General features: G+C 43.9%; 1 protein-coding gene across 1 annotated transcript in view; it reads left to right on the forward strand.

The window, feature by feature from the left end:
• The first annotated feature begins 608 nt into the window (after positions 1-608).
• The window catches only part of stk10 (serine/threonine kinase 10), a 50,576-nt gene continuing 36,079 nt past the window's right edge, over positions 609-15,105 (forward strand). The window contains exons 1-4 of the mRNA XM_076274062.1: positions 609-1,156; positions 7,828-7,992; positions 13,638-13,686; positions 14,322-14,471. Coding sequence (XP_076130177.1) covers positions 998-1,156; positions 7,828-7,992; positions 13,638-13,686; positions 14,322-14,471 — 523 coding nt within the window. The 5' untranslated portion in view covers positions 609-997. The remainder of the gene's footprint in view (positions 1,157-7,827; positions 7,993-13,637; positions 13,687-14,321; positions 14,472-15,105) is intronic.

Raw genomic sequence — 15,105 nt, forward strand, 5'->3', positions numbered from 1 at the left:
TCTCTTTTCCTCTCTTCTGTTCTTTTCTTTCCTCCCTTCTTCTCTTTTCTCTAGATTCTGGAATCTTCATGTGAAATGACAAAAATGTGCTATTCCTGTACTCCCAACCAATGACCACCAGGTGGAGGTGTTAAGCAAATATGGAGGGACAATGGACTGTATGGGTATATTTAAGACCAATGTCACAGTAAAAGGAGTTTAGTCCATTGATGTATAGTACAATTTCTTTTGTACCAGTTCGACTGAATTGGAATTTGAATTAATAGAGAATCTGACAGAACATGAAGGCAATCGTTTTCCTTTAGCTAAATGAAAGATTGTAAATGTTTATTCCGTTAGCAACGGGCTTTGAGACTGGTTGAGACTAATTGTTTAATGGACACACACACACGAACGCACACACACACACACACACACACACACACGCGCGCGCGCGCGCACGAACGCACACACTTGTTAGGTTGTTAGGTTAAACACATCTTACACCATCTCCTAACAGGATCCGAGCGAGCGACTTGCATTTGGATCTCATAGCCTAGGCTATAGGTACTACATTTCCCATACTGCCTTGAGTAGCGCCAAGTTGTAGGGTGGGGCTTGCACAGTACTGACAAGTTTACAGGTTATCAATCGCTTCGATGTTCGCCTGCAGCAGGTGGGCAACATGCGGAGGTGAACAAGTCATGTGTGCGACATGATGACTTTATTTTATAAGCGCGGTGGATATTCTCTCTACTATGCTCGGGCTGACACATACGGAAGGGAATGAATGCTGAAGACAGAAAAGAATATGGATTGTTTTTCATGTTTTTAAATCGGATTTTAAGCGGTGGAAATTAGCTGAATAACTTGGACGTCTCTGCTTAAATAGCCTACTTTGATATCTATTTTCTTTCTTGATATTGATATCTTCTGGGTTGGATGGTACGGTCAGAGACCGCTTTAAACTGGACATTTAGAAAGAGTTTTAACTCGAACTTGTGAACTTCATCTTAGAATGGCTTTCGCAAAATTTAGTAAAATTCTACGCCTGTCTTCCCTCGACGTTAAAAAGAAAGTAAAGCAATATGAGCATGTACGACGGGATGTTAACCCAAACGACATATGGGAAATTATTGGAGAATTGGGAGACGGGGCGTTTGGCAAAGTTTACAAGGTGAGTTTACCGTTGCTTTTCGGATTGGATTAGGACATCTGAGCATAACCATATCGGCGAACCATTCGGATTTGATAATGTTGTGTTTCCACAAAATGTACTAATAGCCTAACCATTGTTCTTAGGAGTGTGTTTCATTGTGACTACATGTCCTAAGACAAGCAGCATATTATGTGTACGAAACGCTTTTGACATTACGCAGTGGTGTCAAGGGAAGTTATGATATGTGTATATACATTTTTAGTAAAAATACACATGAGGTCCTCACACACAAAACTAGAAATCCATCCCATCTGTCAAGTGATGGACTGTAGACTATGTGTTTTGTGGAAATGAGTCATTGTGCCATAAAATACTTGGTAGCCTAATGCACAATATCAATATCAGTGGAAATGTCTCTGGTGGAATGGACAGGAATAAATCAATCTCTTATTATGCTGGCTATATGGCCCCTAAACACCTGTTGAATATTCAACCCTTAACCTTAAGGGTAACAATGGCCCCAATTGCTTGCTTTGTCACTTCAAATTAGACTCATTATGTCCCTTGTGTCAGAACTTAAAAGAAAAGAAAAAACACAACAACCTTCTCCCCTGAAGCTTGATTGTGCTTAATTTATTTTCTCTTGAAGAGGAATGTTGTTCTGTCTGAAGCAGTCTTTTGGCCAGGGGCTCGGTGGCCGAGTGGGACCCCTAGGGACTTGTGTGTTCCTGACTGAGGGATGCCTCACCCCTCCCGGCGCAGCGATGCACTTCAGCGAAGGAGTAGGAGGAAGCAAGAATGCGCCTCGGTTTCGATGGGTGGAGAACAGTCACTTGGTAGAAAGAGACTTTCCATCGGTCATCTTTGGTGCTCTGTAGTGAAGTGGTCCTGTTGGTGTTTGCAGCCATAGTTACACTTTGTGGCTGCCTGACACAGAAGAGCACACATGCATGCAGTAGGGGAATGTAATGGTTTCTTTTAATTTGAATATTAGTCTTCTTGCTGCTGGAAATAGCTGTTTGACTCCCCAGGGGAAGCCATCTTTGCCAGTGTGATTTTATTCTCATCAGATCTGGCTTCCTCCCCATTTCCCTATTAAGGCAAAGCAGGAAAAGTGATCAGCCATTGCCATTTGGAATTCGGATGCTTGGAAACCCCTCTTCAAGATTTCCTATTTGGGGTGACTTTCCTTTGGCATTGTATTGTAACCTATGTTGGCTTCACTGGTGCACTGCATCATCCATCTCTGCCATCATATACCAATTGACTTGCGCCTTGCACAAGAGAATTGAGTTGAGCTCAGAGCCATAAAGCAGTAAATTCATCTTTATTTTACTTTATTGGAGAATGGTATGTGACAAGTACTGACCAGTTGCAGTGTGTCAGAGACTTTTGCGAAAAAGTACAACTCAGTGTGTTAACTGAATCATCATATGCATACGTGGAATGGAACTAAAAGCAGAGTTCCTTATTGTTTCACTTTTGAACACTCCCTCTACTCTCCCTTTTACTCAGTTTTGTTACTCCTGTAGGCGTTATCATTCAGCATTAGAGAGACAAAAACATGTCCTGGTTCTTAGATTTGATCTGCTTTGAAGTTCTTGGACTTTTCCTCTGTTTACTGAAGGCTGAAAAGTGCTTTGTTTTGCTTATCCAGTTTTCTCTCAACAGTGGAAGGATGTGATCTACCATGGTGTATCTTACTGAAGTATGTGACAGATATGTGTCGCCAAACCTGTCCTGGTTTTGTCTGCGTTTGTGATAAGTTAGTCAAAGTTCAGCGACATGCCTCAGTATCTAATAAAGATACAAGGGAGGCAGACAGCCAGTGTGCTTTGAACATGTTCCTCCACTATACAAGCAAAGTATTTCTACTAAATCAATATTTTGTAATCTTTACATTGACTATAGAAATTCCATACACCACCCATGCTCTCCTTGTACACAGACACACACACACACACACACACACACACACCACATGCACACACACACACACACATGCGAACACACACACACACACACACACACACACACACACACACACGCGAACACACACACGAACACACACACTAACACACACACGCACGCACGCACAAAGGCTAAGGTGTGTTGCGGTGGCAGCGGTGTGGTGTTTACGAGGGGGAACCCTGCCTGGGGAAATCACATGGACGTGATGGTGAAGCCCTGTCCCCTAATCACTAGCGCTCAGGAACGCTGTGCCTCCCATGATAACGGTCAGACAGAGAGGGCGTGGAGATGGGGCTGCTCATGGCCCGACTGGTGTGTGTGTGCGCGCGCGTGTGTGTGTGTGCGTCTTTCAGTGCCCCTCTGCTGTAGTCTGCGTGGTGGTTTGTCTTTTAGTGGTGTCCTGCTGTCTTTCTTTCCTGTTTGACCAGTTAACCACTTTCTTTATGGTACAGTACTATTTGGAGAAACAGCTAGTTGATTTTTTTTTTTTTTCAGATCAATCGTTAACAGATTAACAATTAACCAGCTATGAGCTGAAATTCATGTAGTGTAAAAAGAGATGTGTAACACACAAAAGCCATTAATCATGAGCCATCAGTCCAGACCTGTCTACACACAGCCTAAACATCGTGCTGTTTGATTAGAAGGCTTTGATCTCATTAAACAGTCCCATTGATCTGAGGAATTCGCATTTAGTCCAGTCAGAGCTCACCAATGTCTGTACCCTGCCTTTGGAATGCTTTCAGAGAACTGTCACGTCTGGTGCCAAACGCTCTGGTGAGCCACTATATCTGTATGCCGTCGGTGCTGAAACTTTCAAACGGAACACCCATGCCTTCCGTGCTGCCACGCCACGCATTCTGCTAATAATTGAACCGCCGAATACAGCCGCTCTTGCATAAGACGAGAGCGGCGTGTTTTTAGAGTTAAAAAAGCCATTGGTCATGTGAAGGTGTGAATGGATAGCCATTGGGAGGAACTGAATGGACACATTTATTGCAACTTCAGGCTTTTGAAAAAAAAACACCCATTACAAAGATCAGGCAGTCACTGGGCAGATTGTTGCTTTTGGTATGCCTGCACCTTCCCCCTTCCCAAGACCTTTGTGGTTGAACTTAACCCCACCATGGGCTTCCTTAATCCAGTAATGCCCCTGTGGGTTTGAAGAGATGTGACATGACCGATGCTCTAAGTACCCCAAAGCCAGGCAGAGGATTGCAGCATATGAGGCCACGCAGAGGAATTAGCCTGACTGGCTGAGGACTTTGGTAAACAGCAGGGGGGACACACACTAAATCACTTTTTCAGCATTAAAGGTGCAGATTCAGGGATACAGAGTATGAAATAAATAAAGAGATAGAGCTCTTTTATGTGTTGTTTGTTAATAAACAGCTATTTTATAACGTGCCATAGTTTATTGACATCTCATCAGTGCAACAGTTTATTTTGAATTCTGAAGTCAAAGATTGAAACGGTGTGTGTGTGTGTGTGTGTGAATTTTGAAACTGAAATGTAAACCTGCACTCGTACCTGCGGTAAAAGCCTGAGTTAAAAGTGACACGTTATTTTTCGCCGCTAAATCAACTGCTTTCTCCAGGAATAGCTGTGCAAACAGGAGCACAGTGGAGCTGTGGGGTGGTGGCTGTGTGAGGGAGCTGGGGCCCATCCTGATCTGAACGCTCGGTCACATGCTATCAGACGGAGCGCAGTGCAGCGCTGGTATCTGTGTATGGGATAGGCGCTGAACTTTCTCCCCATGTAGCAGAGAGGGAGAGGGACGGGGGGTCACAGGTTCAATGAATGGATTTCTAAAGTTAGTCATTTAGTCATATGGAGCAATAGAGTGAGAAAAGTCAATAGTTAGACATCTCAACTCCACCCCAGCAGCATGGCACAAAGGGAGAGAGCATGAGAGAGAGGGAGCGCTTAATGTAAAGAAATGAGCCTCTGTTTATGTGCTGCAGGTGCATTATCCAGTGCCTTGGGCTTTTAAAGTGGGCCTGAGGCTATTTACCCTTCTCTACTGTATATGTGTGTGTGTGTGCCTGTTTTTGTGAGTGCGTACGCATGTTTGTGTGCATGTTTGTGTGTGTGTGTGTTTGTTTGTGTGCGTGTGTGAGGGGAGACAAAGCTCTTAACTACCTCCATCTTGTTTTGCATCGCCCTGACTGTGTTTGTGCCTTTCTTGTGTCCTGCTAGTGCTATGTGATGTATCTGTTTTTGTTTTTGTGTTGGTGTAGTTAATCACAGTGGCCGACCGTCCTCCATAAGGGGATGTTGTTTTAAAGTTTATCCTCTTCCTCAAACTCAGTACCACAGTCTAAATTTAAATCTGATGTTCAGTGTGTCTGAACCTGATGTAAAATGACACACTGTAGCCACTTATTTGAAATTCATCTAAGTACATCTTCACTATCACTATAATTCTTGTAATACATGGTCAGGTTTCTGGTTGTCTGTCAGTATAGTTTTTATGGCAGTGGTTTGATGTTAAAGGATAATTCCGGTATTTAGCACTTTGAGTCCCTTTTCTGTTTTTTTTTTGGATTCTGAACTAGAGTGGTGGACACCAAAATTTTGACGATGGGTCCTGTCTCGACTTTCTGACTCGTTTTGAATCGCCTTTGACTGTTTCAGAGTGGCTGGCTATGGGCATGCACAAACATGTCCTTAAAACAACCCTTAACGTTCGTTTTTAAAATTGTGCAACTCACCGAGTGGTTAGTGATGTTCATTGATGTTCCAAAACAAGTAGCGTAGCGAAATACAGTTTCTGTGGTGTTTTATTTGGCATTTTTTAAAATCCCATTGATTTCTGTTGAAAGACTCCGCTACCGGAAATGGAAAGGGAGTCTGTTTACATTTGGTTGTTTGTGCATGTTACCCATAGCCAGTCACTCTGAAACAGTCAAAGGCAATTCAAAATGAGTCAGAAAGTCGAGACAGGACCCATCGTCAAAATGTCGGTGTCCACCACTCTAGTTCATCGAGAACAAACCAGAAAAGGGACTCAAAGTGCTAAATACCGGAATTATCCTTTAATAATGAAAGATAAACGTGCAGCATCAAGTGCTTTTCCACTTTCCTCTGACGACAGAAGGTGGACTGGCCTCACCCCCCTGCCTCTGCGTGACCACACTGTTTACCCAGATGTTTTCCCAGAGGCCCGTGAAGCACAGGACCCCAGCAGGGCTGTTTAGTCTGACTCCCATCTATAGGGCGGAAAGGATTCTCTCATTCTCTCTTTTCCCCTCTCTCATTCTCCCACTCATCTCTCATTCATTCTCTCTCTCTCCTTCTCACTCTCTCTCAGATTTCTGGTTCTCATCCTCTCTTATCTCTCTCATTCTCTTTCTCTCTCGTTCTCCTTCAGATTCTCTCTGATGCTCTCACTCTTATTTCCTCTCTCCCCCTCTCTCTTCCTCTCCTTTACTTTCTGTGCCTCTGTCGCTCTTTCCACCCTCCCTTTCTCACAGTGCACTTTTTCCTCTCTCTCAGAGACACCACTTTATCAAGTTTACATGTAGCCAGAATAGCAAGTTCACCAGCACCCTGCGACAAACGGAGGAATGTCACATTCTGCTCAAACTACAGGCTCAAGGCCTCTTGTTAACTTTTGAGAAAACGTCTATGTTCAGTTCAGTATCAGTCATCCTGTATTTGGACTTTTCCCTTTAAATAGCCCTTTGAAGAGCTGTGATTTGGTTCTTTTTTAAAGAGCACCTTGAGTATGAATAGATAGACCCGTTGCCTTAGCTGGGTTTCAAAATGCCGGGGCTGCAGCTCTGTGCTGCTGTGGTTCAGTCTATGTCTGCGAGGGGGTGTGGAGGCTCTTTCCTGTTTCTCTCGCAGTGTGGTTAAGCAAGATTTTAATTGCACACCGCTGGTGTCAGGGAGCTTTTCTGGCAACACAAATCCATTTGTCGTCTTTTGGCTCATGGGCTGGTGTGTATGAGCCTGGAAAGTTATGATGACAGGTTCACACACGCTCTGTAGTTATCAGTTCACCATGTACGTCAACGGTCAAGCTACAAATGAGGAATAATACAATCTCCTCAAGAAAAAAAAGATGCACAAAATATTTCCAAAATGTTACAAAGTATTTCCTCAAAATGGTGGTGTGATTTGTTCATCCGAGTGTGACAGGTTAAAATGTTCTCTTGCCAGCTATAAAGCAGAAGTTGATCTTGTTGATTGTGCGCTGTTGTTTTTGCCATTCTTATTTCCGTTTCAATAGGACATGCACAGTTAACCACATCGGGTGGCCCCACCTATGTTCTTTCACACAGACTGTGTGTTCTTTTTTAAACTTCAGACTCTGTGAACATGATTTGACCTTCCACGCAAAGCCACACATGCTGCTGTTCCTGTCCCACTTTATTGATACAATCAGGCGCCAGTTCATAGATAAAGTTGAATTTCAGTGCGATTGAACGCAGTTTCAATGAAGTTCAATGCACCAAGAGCCACAGTACCTTGGCGAAGTCTAGTGATGTATCTTAACAGCAGTACTACATTCCAGATATTGTATACTGCACATCATTACATTTAAATAGTAGGTGTAAAACATAGGATCTTACAATTATGTTTGTACAATTATAATTTTATGTGTGTGTCTACTGTGTTTTCAAATGTGCAGTATTATGTCTGAACACCTGTAACTCATGTTAGATATGAGATGACTATGTATTAATGTAATGTTTTGTGTTTTTGTGCAGGCCAAAAATAAAGAGACTGGGGCTCTGGCTGCTGCCAAAGTGATTGAGACCAAATGTGATGAGGAGCTGGAGGACTACATCGTGGAGATCGACATCTTAGCCTCGTGCGACCACCAGTACATTGTCAAGCTGCTTGACGCCTTCTACCATGACACCAAACTCTGGGTAAGGTCAGCGCTTCATGCTGGAAGGCTTGGGGGAAGTGCATTCACTCCATAGTACCGAAACTGAAAGTCTTTAAATAGGGAAATGAAAAGGCAAGGCGAGTCTTTTCTCCCCATATTTATCAATTTTGTGGTCTACCTCTATAGGGAAGTCATATGAAATTACAGTGGGTGTAGTAGTTGCAAAGGTGTAAACCCTGTGAGACTGCTGTGTTTCGAAAGCCATGCTGGCCAAACCCTCCCTACTGTTCATTCCCAGCACTTTCACTTCAGTGTTTGCTGGTATGTATGTTTGTATGTGAGAGCGGTATAGTCTTGAGCGGGCAACGCCTTCATGTAAAGTTGATCCTAGCTGACCAAGGATGGGAGGACCGAGCGTAGTGGTTCGACCACCCTCCAAGTGTGGTTTTGGGGAACTACCCTGGTATCTGTGGAATTCTGGTGTGAGAGAAAGGCACCTTTAATTTTCTTGTGCTTGAGGAAGCATGTTGGTACACTGAGTCAGCGCACCGTGCTCTGGGGAGGCGCTGTTTTTCTGAAGCACCCGCCGAACTCTCTCACCACATACTTCCGTCTCAGGCCGACCATCCTTGGGTGGCGATGAGGCTTTCTCTTCTCTTTTTTTTTCTCGTTCTCTCTCTCTCTTTCACATTCTCTCTCTTTGTCTCTCTCTCTGTCTTTCTGGTGAGTGTGTGCATGTGATTTTCGGCCTCAGTGCTATTTGGTATAATCTGTTTATCTTAAGGAGCCTTGGCTTGGAGTGTTTACAAGCACCCGCTTTTGATCAAGGCGTGGTTATGGTTTAGGTATGCCAGACCATGAGAGAGGAGAGCTGCAGAAAATTTCTCGGGTTGGATGTCACATGTCACACCACAACATCGCCACTCTGAGACATTGAGAAGCCAGACAAAACAAAAACAAAAACAAAATGGCACTTCAAAAAAAGGCAGGCACCCTTCGAGACGCAACCCCAGGCAGTCTTGAGGGTCTCCGCCATAAAAACGAGTTTCCATTCTGGCTCGGTGGGTTGCCCTGGCATCCTCTCCCTCCTCGTCAGGATGTGTCATAAACCGTGCTTATTTACACGCTGATGAGGCGTCTGGCCGTCACAAAGCAGGATGATGGGAAGGGCCAGCAAGGGTGTTTACATGACCATGCCCAAAATACATGTCTGAGGTGCCGCGCAGCACTGGACAGGGCAGTGGGCCATACAGAGACAAATAAAGGACTGGCCTTAATTCTTTTAGATTGAGGGAGAGAGAGAGAGGGAGAATGAGGGAGAGGAGAACTGAAAGAAAGGGATATAGGGGATGAGAGAGGAGGGATGGAAGGACAGACTGAGAGAGAGGAAAGAAAGGAAAGAAAGAGAGAAAGAAAGGAAAGAGAGAGTGAGAGAGAGAGACCACTGTTGTTTAGGGGGAACAAAGTGTTGTGCAGTCAGTCTCAGGCTATAGTGGTGCAGTGTGAGAAAGACAAGGCCTTTGGCTCTCTGCTCCCTGTGCTGACATTTCCATCCATTTGCCCAGTAACACGCTCTCATGGTCAAGCCCATTCATTCACTCTGGCTCTCAGAACACTAGCCGTACCACACTGTTGTCAAGTGGACTCAGTGCAATAAATCTCTAACAGATCTCTGTTTACTCTCCCTCTCAAAACGCCTGTCATTGACGGTGTTTATGCCCCGTGGGGAAAGTAGCCTTTGCTGTAAGCACACTGTCATTGGATACTGATGATGTGGAAACTGCTGACCAACTGTGTGTGTGTGTGTGTGTGTGTGTGTGTGTGTGTGTGTGTGTGTGTGTGTGTTAGGGTTTTAGCAAGTCAGCATTGCACTACCTCTCCCTCTTCCTCTAAAGGAGGAATTTGCAGACAATACAGGGTAGTTTCCCCCAGTCATACCTTAAAGACAGTTCCTCAACTGTGTGTGTGTGGGTAGGTGGACTTTTGTGTGTTGTTTAAACAGACGATAGAGAGCTTCCTCACTCATACCTTGAAGACAATTCCTCAAGTAATCAAAAGCAATCATCATGTCATATATATAATCCCATGCAGCACTGTGTGTCAGCCTGCATCACCATCATCATGTTAATGACAGCTGTTTTCTCAGGCAAACCTGTTTTCGTTGTCCCATAATGACGATCTAGGCATCTGAAAAAGACATAATTAACATAATAGATCATTAACATTCCTTTGCAACATGCATGTCTAGTTTAGTTGTTCTTCTATTGTGTAATTGATAGTGGCATTGGTAAGATACATTTAAACACCAACTATTGACTATTCAGAATCACATTGGTGTTTTGTAGGGCTGAAGGCAACAGCAGAAACTGTGTGCAGCACCTTTAAAATGGCACTAGCTGCTTGCTCTATGCGGTTGTCATTTGATACTGGTCAAGGTGCACAGGACACCTGTTCGAGGCGCCCAGGTGATGTCCCTTAAATATGATTACAGTGCTGCCTGAAAGCTGCTAGTTAATGAAGGCAACACAGCGAAACTGTATCCATCAACGGCAATCTATTATTAACACTTTTATATCTCTGAAGAACAATAGAGTTTGAGATCTGATCACATATCCTATTTAAATGAATATGCTATTAGCTTAATGGACTTGAATTCATCCTCTCTCTCTCCTTTTCTTTCTTTCTTTCTTTCTTTCTTTTCTTTCTTTCTCTTTGTTGTCTTTCTCTATTGCTCTCTATCTCTCTCTCTGTTGTCTTTCAGTAGACCTTAGTGATATTACTGTAGGATGTGTAGGTGGTGAAAGAATGTCACTCAGCTGTGTGTGTGTGTGTGTGTGTGTGTGTGTGTGTGTGTGTGTGTGTGTGTGTGTGTGTGTGTGTGTGTGTGTGTGTGTGTGTGTGTGTGTTACACACTCTCTGCCGTGCATGTGGCCTGACCAGCTCGGCCACCTCTCTTCACCTGAGGGCGTGCATGCGTCATCTGCTGTCGAGAATTCCTCAAATATCTGCACCCTCACTCCAATTAGTGGCTCTTTGTCTGGAGAGAAGTCTCCTTAAACGCCACCCTGCCCCGCACGTCTACTGTGCAGTGGCTGCACTGCACACTCCCACTCTATTGAATAGACATAGTGGTGTGATGACACCAGAGTTTACCCCTCCACAGCGTCTGTCCGCTCACTCTACACTTTGTTTGTTTGGCTAAAGAATGTACCTTTCAAAAGGATTACAGAGAGTGTATCCACTGTTAAAGGGAGGGTGGGTAGGCAGCATGCTTCTCTTTCACCAGTGCTCTCTCTCTCTCGCTTGCTCTCGCTCTCTCTCTTTCTTTTTCTCATTTCTCTCTCACACCTCTTTTTCTCTCTCTCTCTCTCTCTCTCTCTCTCTCTCTCTCTCTCTCTCTCTGTCTCTCACCACTGGTGAACTCCTTTTTCCTGCATGTGTGGCCTGGTGTCCATCACACTCCAGAGTGTTTGGTCAGGGCCTGCCTTATCGGTGCCTCCGCTGGCCTGGGTGACGGCCCATGTCAAAGCAGCCGTGAGCTTGATGGATCGGTCTGAGAGTGTACCCAGGGTGTTATGACAACTCAAGACTGAGGCCGCTGTGTTTGGGCTCCATTGCCGTGGAGTTACCTAATTGTGACATCACCGCACAGGTATGCTGCAGAGATGAGTGTCCTTGACGAATGGGGCGTTCTGAAGACCTGTTCAGTGGCTGCAGGGTGCAAACAAGCTGACTAACACACTAAGTAGGCTAGCTAGTAATCAGCATTCAAACTTCAGTTTAAACTGAAAGTACACACCCAAAAGATTAGATACGATTCTATATAAAATCTCTTTATTATCTTATCTATTATCTTATTATTATAATATACAGTATATTTAATTTCATAATTAATACATTATTATATCGTTATAATCTCATTATACAGCATTATACATGAGTGCAGTATAGCAGAAATATAATCAATTATCAAAATATTAGTAAAAATCTAAACTGTTTCAATCCAAGTCTAACTCCATACCTAACTAACCATACTGTTACTGTTCACATTATTACAAAGTTTCCTTTTAGGACCATTGTGGCATAGTCAGTGTATTACTCTGTATTTAAGTATAGCTACAGTGTATCAAGTATGTCCATATTGTGTCACTGCACAAGATAAAGTCTTCCCAGAGATTTGTGTTTATACTGGAAACATGCATGCATGCATGTCATGAATATGACAACCAAAATGGAGGAAACGAAAGCTGACATTCTGGGCAGAAGGGTAAGGCCTTGGCCAACAGGAAGTCATCTCAGGGTTGTTTATGCAAGGCACTGCTCCCCACCCCAAGTTATGCTGTGCGTGTGTGTGTGCGTGTGTGATCTTTAAACATTTTCTGAATATTTGTATTTCATTTGCATTTATACATCTTATCCAAAGGGAGTTGTAACATTGTGTAGGTAGACAATGTACTTGCAGTATATGTTGAGGACCTTGGCCTAGCAAGACAGGAACATGCAGTACTGTGCTAATGGTTATTTAGGTCAATAATCCTCTTGAGGAGGGAGGTAGCCTAAACAAGTTCAGTGGGAGTGCGTTAGTGGGGTGGTGGTGGTGGCCAGGTGGGGTGTCAGGGACACAGCCTCCTGAGTGGCACAGGCTGACGGGCTTAGGGCTTTGGTTCCACTCTGACTGACAGGCTGCCCTCTGTCACAGCGAGTCTGCTGCTGACACATTCAAGAGCCTCCACTCCTCTTGTCTGAAGAACAACAAAGACTCCTCAGACTGCAACCGCCCGATTACATTTTTCTTATTGGCTTGTCTTTAGGTTTTGCTTGTGGATTGGTCATTGGTTCCAAAACAAATAGTGAAGACGCCTTACTCACCTCACCACCCTGATGCACGGCAGTTCTGTCTGTGCATGAACAGAGGTCTTATGGTTTCCCGGAGAATGTGTCAAACCAGGGCATTGTGAGGGGCCATCTTGTTGTTGCATTAGAAACTCTCTTTCTGTACTCATAGGCTGTCAGGAAGTTACATCAGCAGTGTTAAGATGTTTTAACATGAGTATTTTTACAATGCAATTCACAGATTGAATTAGTGGGAGTAATTCCACAGTCACAACAGTGTTAATGCAAGGCCTTTTTCTCTTTTAATGGTGATGTTTTCCATAACCCATGACATGTATTTGTGTGTTTGTTATTGTGACTGTTAGTTACTTTGGGTCTGTTTTTGTCCTCCCTTAATTTAGAAAGGGAGAGAGGGAGAGGGGACACTGTTTGTGCCCTCTCACTTAATCCCATGTTTAGTTTTGTGTGTTTCTTTTTTTGGCCTCCACAAACTTCTCTTCCCAGACTCCCAGCAATCCCCCCTTAGTGCAGTGATTTACAGCGCCTTGAATTCCCTTCACAGGGCTTTAATTAAGCCAGCACGTCGTACACCACCAATTGCACTTGGCAAGGGGAGCACATATATGCCGTCTAAGCGACTCAAATACTTTATTTGGCTTTGCTTAAGTGGAAATCTTCTACCGAAAGCTTTTTGATGTCGGGGCCAAAATTGAGCACCGTGCATTACTTGTTGTGAAATACATTATTTTTCCCCTAATGTGGGTAGACATATATCACATTTCATTATATGTTTTAGAATTACATTTGACAACACTGACTCACTCTCAAGCTCTCCATCTCTCTCCCCCACAGATCATGATTGAGTTTTGTCCTGGGGGGGCTGTTGACGCCACCATGTTGGGTAAGTTTTGTGTGTGTGTGTGTGTGTGTGTGTGATTTAAAGCCAAGTGCTATTTCTTATGATAATATCAGGTTGTGGAGCCTTGGGTGGTGATATTTGGAATCCAAACCCTGTAAGAAAGCTGAGTGAGAAGTCCCAGTTTTTCAGTTTTTCACAGGATATTACCTTAACACCAAGGCCTTCACAGACCACACCAAGTGACTCTTTATATTATGCTTTTGCAATCTGAAAATGAAAATAGAAAACCTAAACACTGATTCTCTGTGTTCCTTAATTCAAAGGCCAAGGTAGAAGGATCTTAAGTTACAAACCCTAGAAGTGTAGAAGTTTTATTGTCAATGACATGTTCCAACAGAGCCCTAAAGCTTAATCTTGTATACAGTCAGAAAACTTAGCACCTTTACACAGATTTCTTTTCTCTGAAGCTCATACATGCTACATACATGCAACAGAACAATATGGTTAACTCCGCAGCAATGTGTTCCCTTTTTTGACGTGATGTTCTGTGGTTCATTACAGTTCATTGCAATTTGTTGACCTTTCACTAACATTTCAATAATTTCATTCTTAATTTGCCATAACATACCCGTCTCTCTCTCTCTGTGTGTGTGTGTGTGTGTGTGTGTGTGTGACAGAGCTGGACAGGGGTCTTCGGGAGCCTCAGATTCAGGTGATCTGCAGACAGATGCTAGAGGCCCTGGTGTATCTCCACAGCAAGAAGATCATCCACAGGGACCTGAAGGCCGGCAACGTCCTGCTCATGCTGGACGGGGAAATCAAGCTAGGTCTGTGGCACATGATGTTACTGGCACAACAGTGTTGTTCTCTCTAATGGCACTCTCTCATTCATCTCTCTGAAACACATATTTGTTTTCTCCTCTGTTTGATTTACTCCGATTTTATCATGTCTCAGACCTCTATATTTGCATTTAAATGATGGAATTATACACGTTCACACTATATCTATCTACTTTTATTTGGCAGATAGTTTTGTCCTTAGTTAGGTCCTCAGTTAGAGCATTATGCACACATTGTGTTTATTCCCTGGGTGACCCTGCTGTTGTCAGTGCCTTGCTCAAGCAATTAGGCATGATGTTGTTATCCCGTTGTTCACTAGTGGAGACTGGTGGTGTCCCTTTGGGCTCCCTGAGTTGAGTGCTGTGTATTAAATGGCCAGACCACATCAGCTCCTCAGAGGCCAAACTCAGCTTCACAATCCCCATAATGATGAGGCTGCTCATGGGGGATTCCTCCTGGGCTGTGCTGCTCGGTCAGCTCTCCCAGTGGGCTCCACGTGCCCTGGCCACTGGGTGCTGACTCCACACGTCTGACACGACTTTTACTGGATTGAAATCACACCAGTGCAAGTGTTTACTGTGGCGCTGAGACACATAGGAGTACGACTAGGCTCATAAACTC

Source organism: Alosa pseudoharengus, unplaced genomic scaffold (assembly GCF_046254945.1).
Source record: "Alosa pseudoharengus isolate Yale_2024_CS ecotype anadromous, Long Island Sound unplaced genomic scaffold, YU_APseudo_1.1 YU_APseudo_1.1_scf_8, whole genome shotgun sequence".
In the NCBI taxonomy this organism is placed as follows: Eukaryota; Metazoa; Chordata; class Actinopteri; order Clupeiformes; family Clupeidae; genus Alosa; species Alosa pseudoharengus.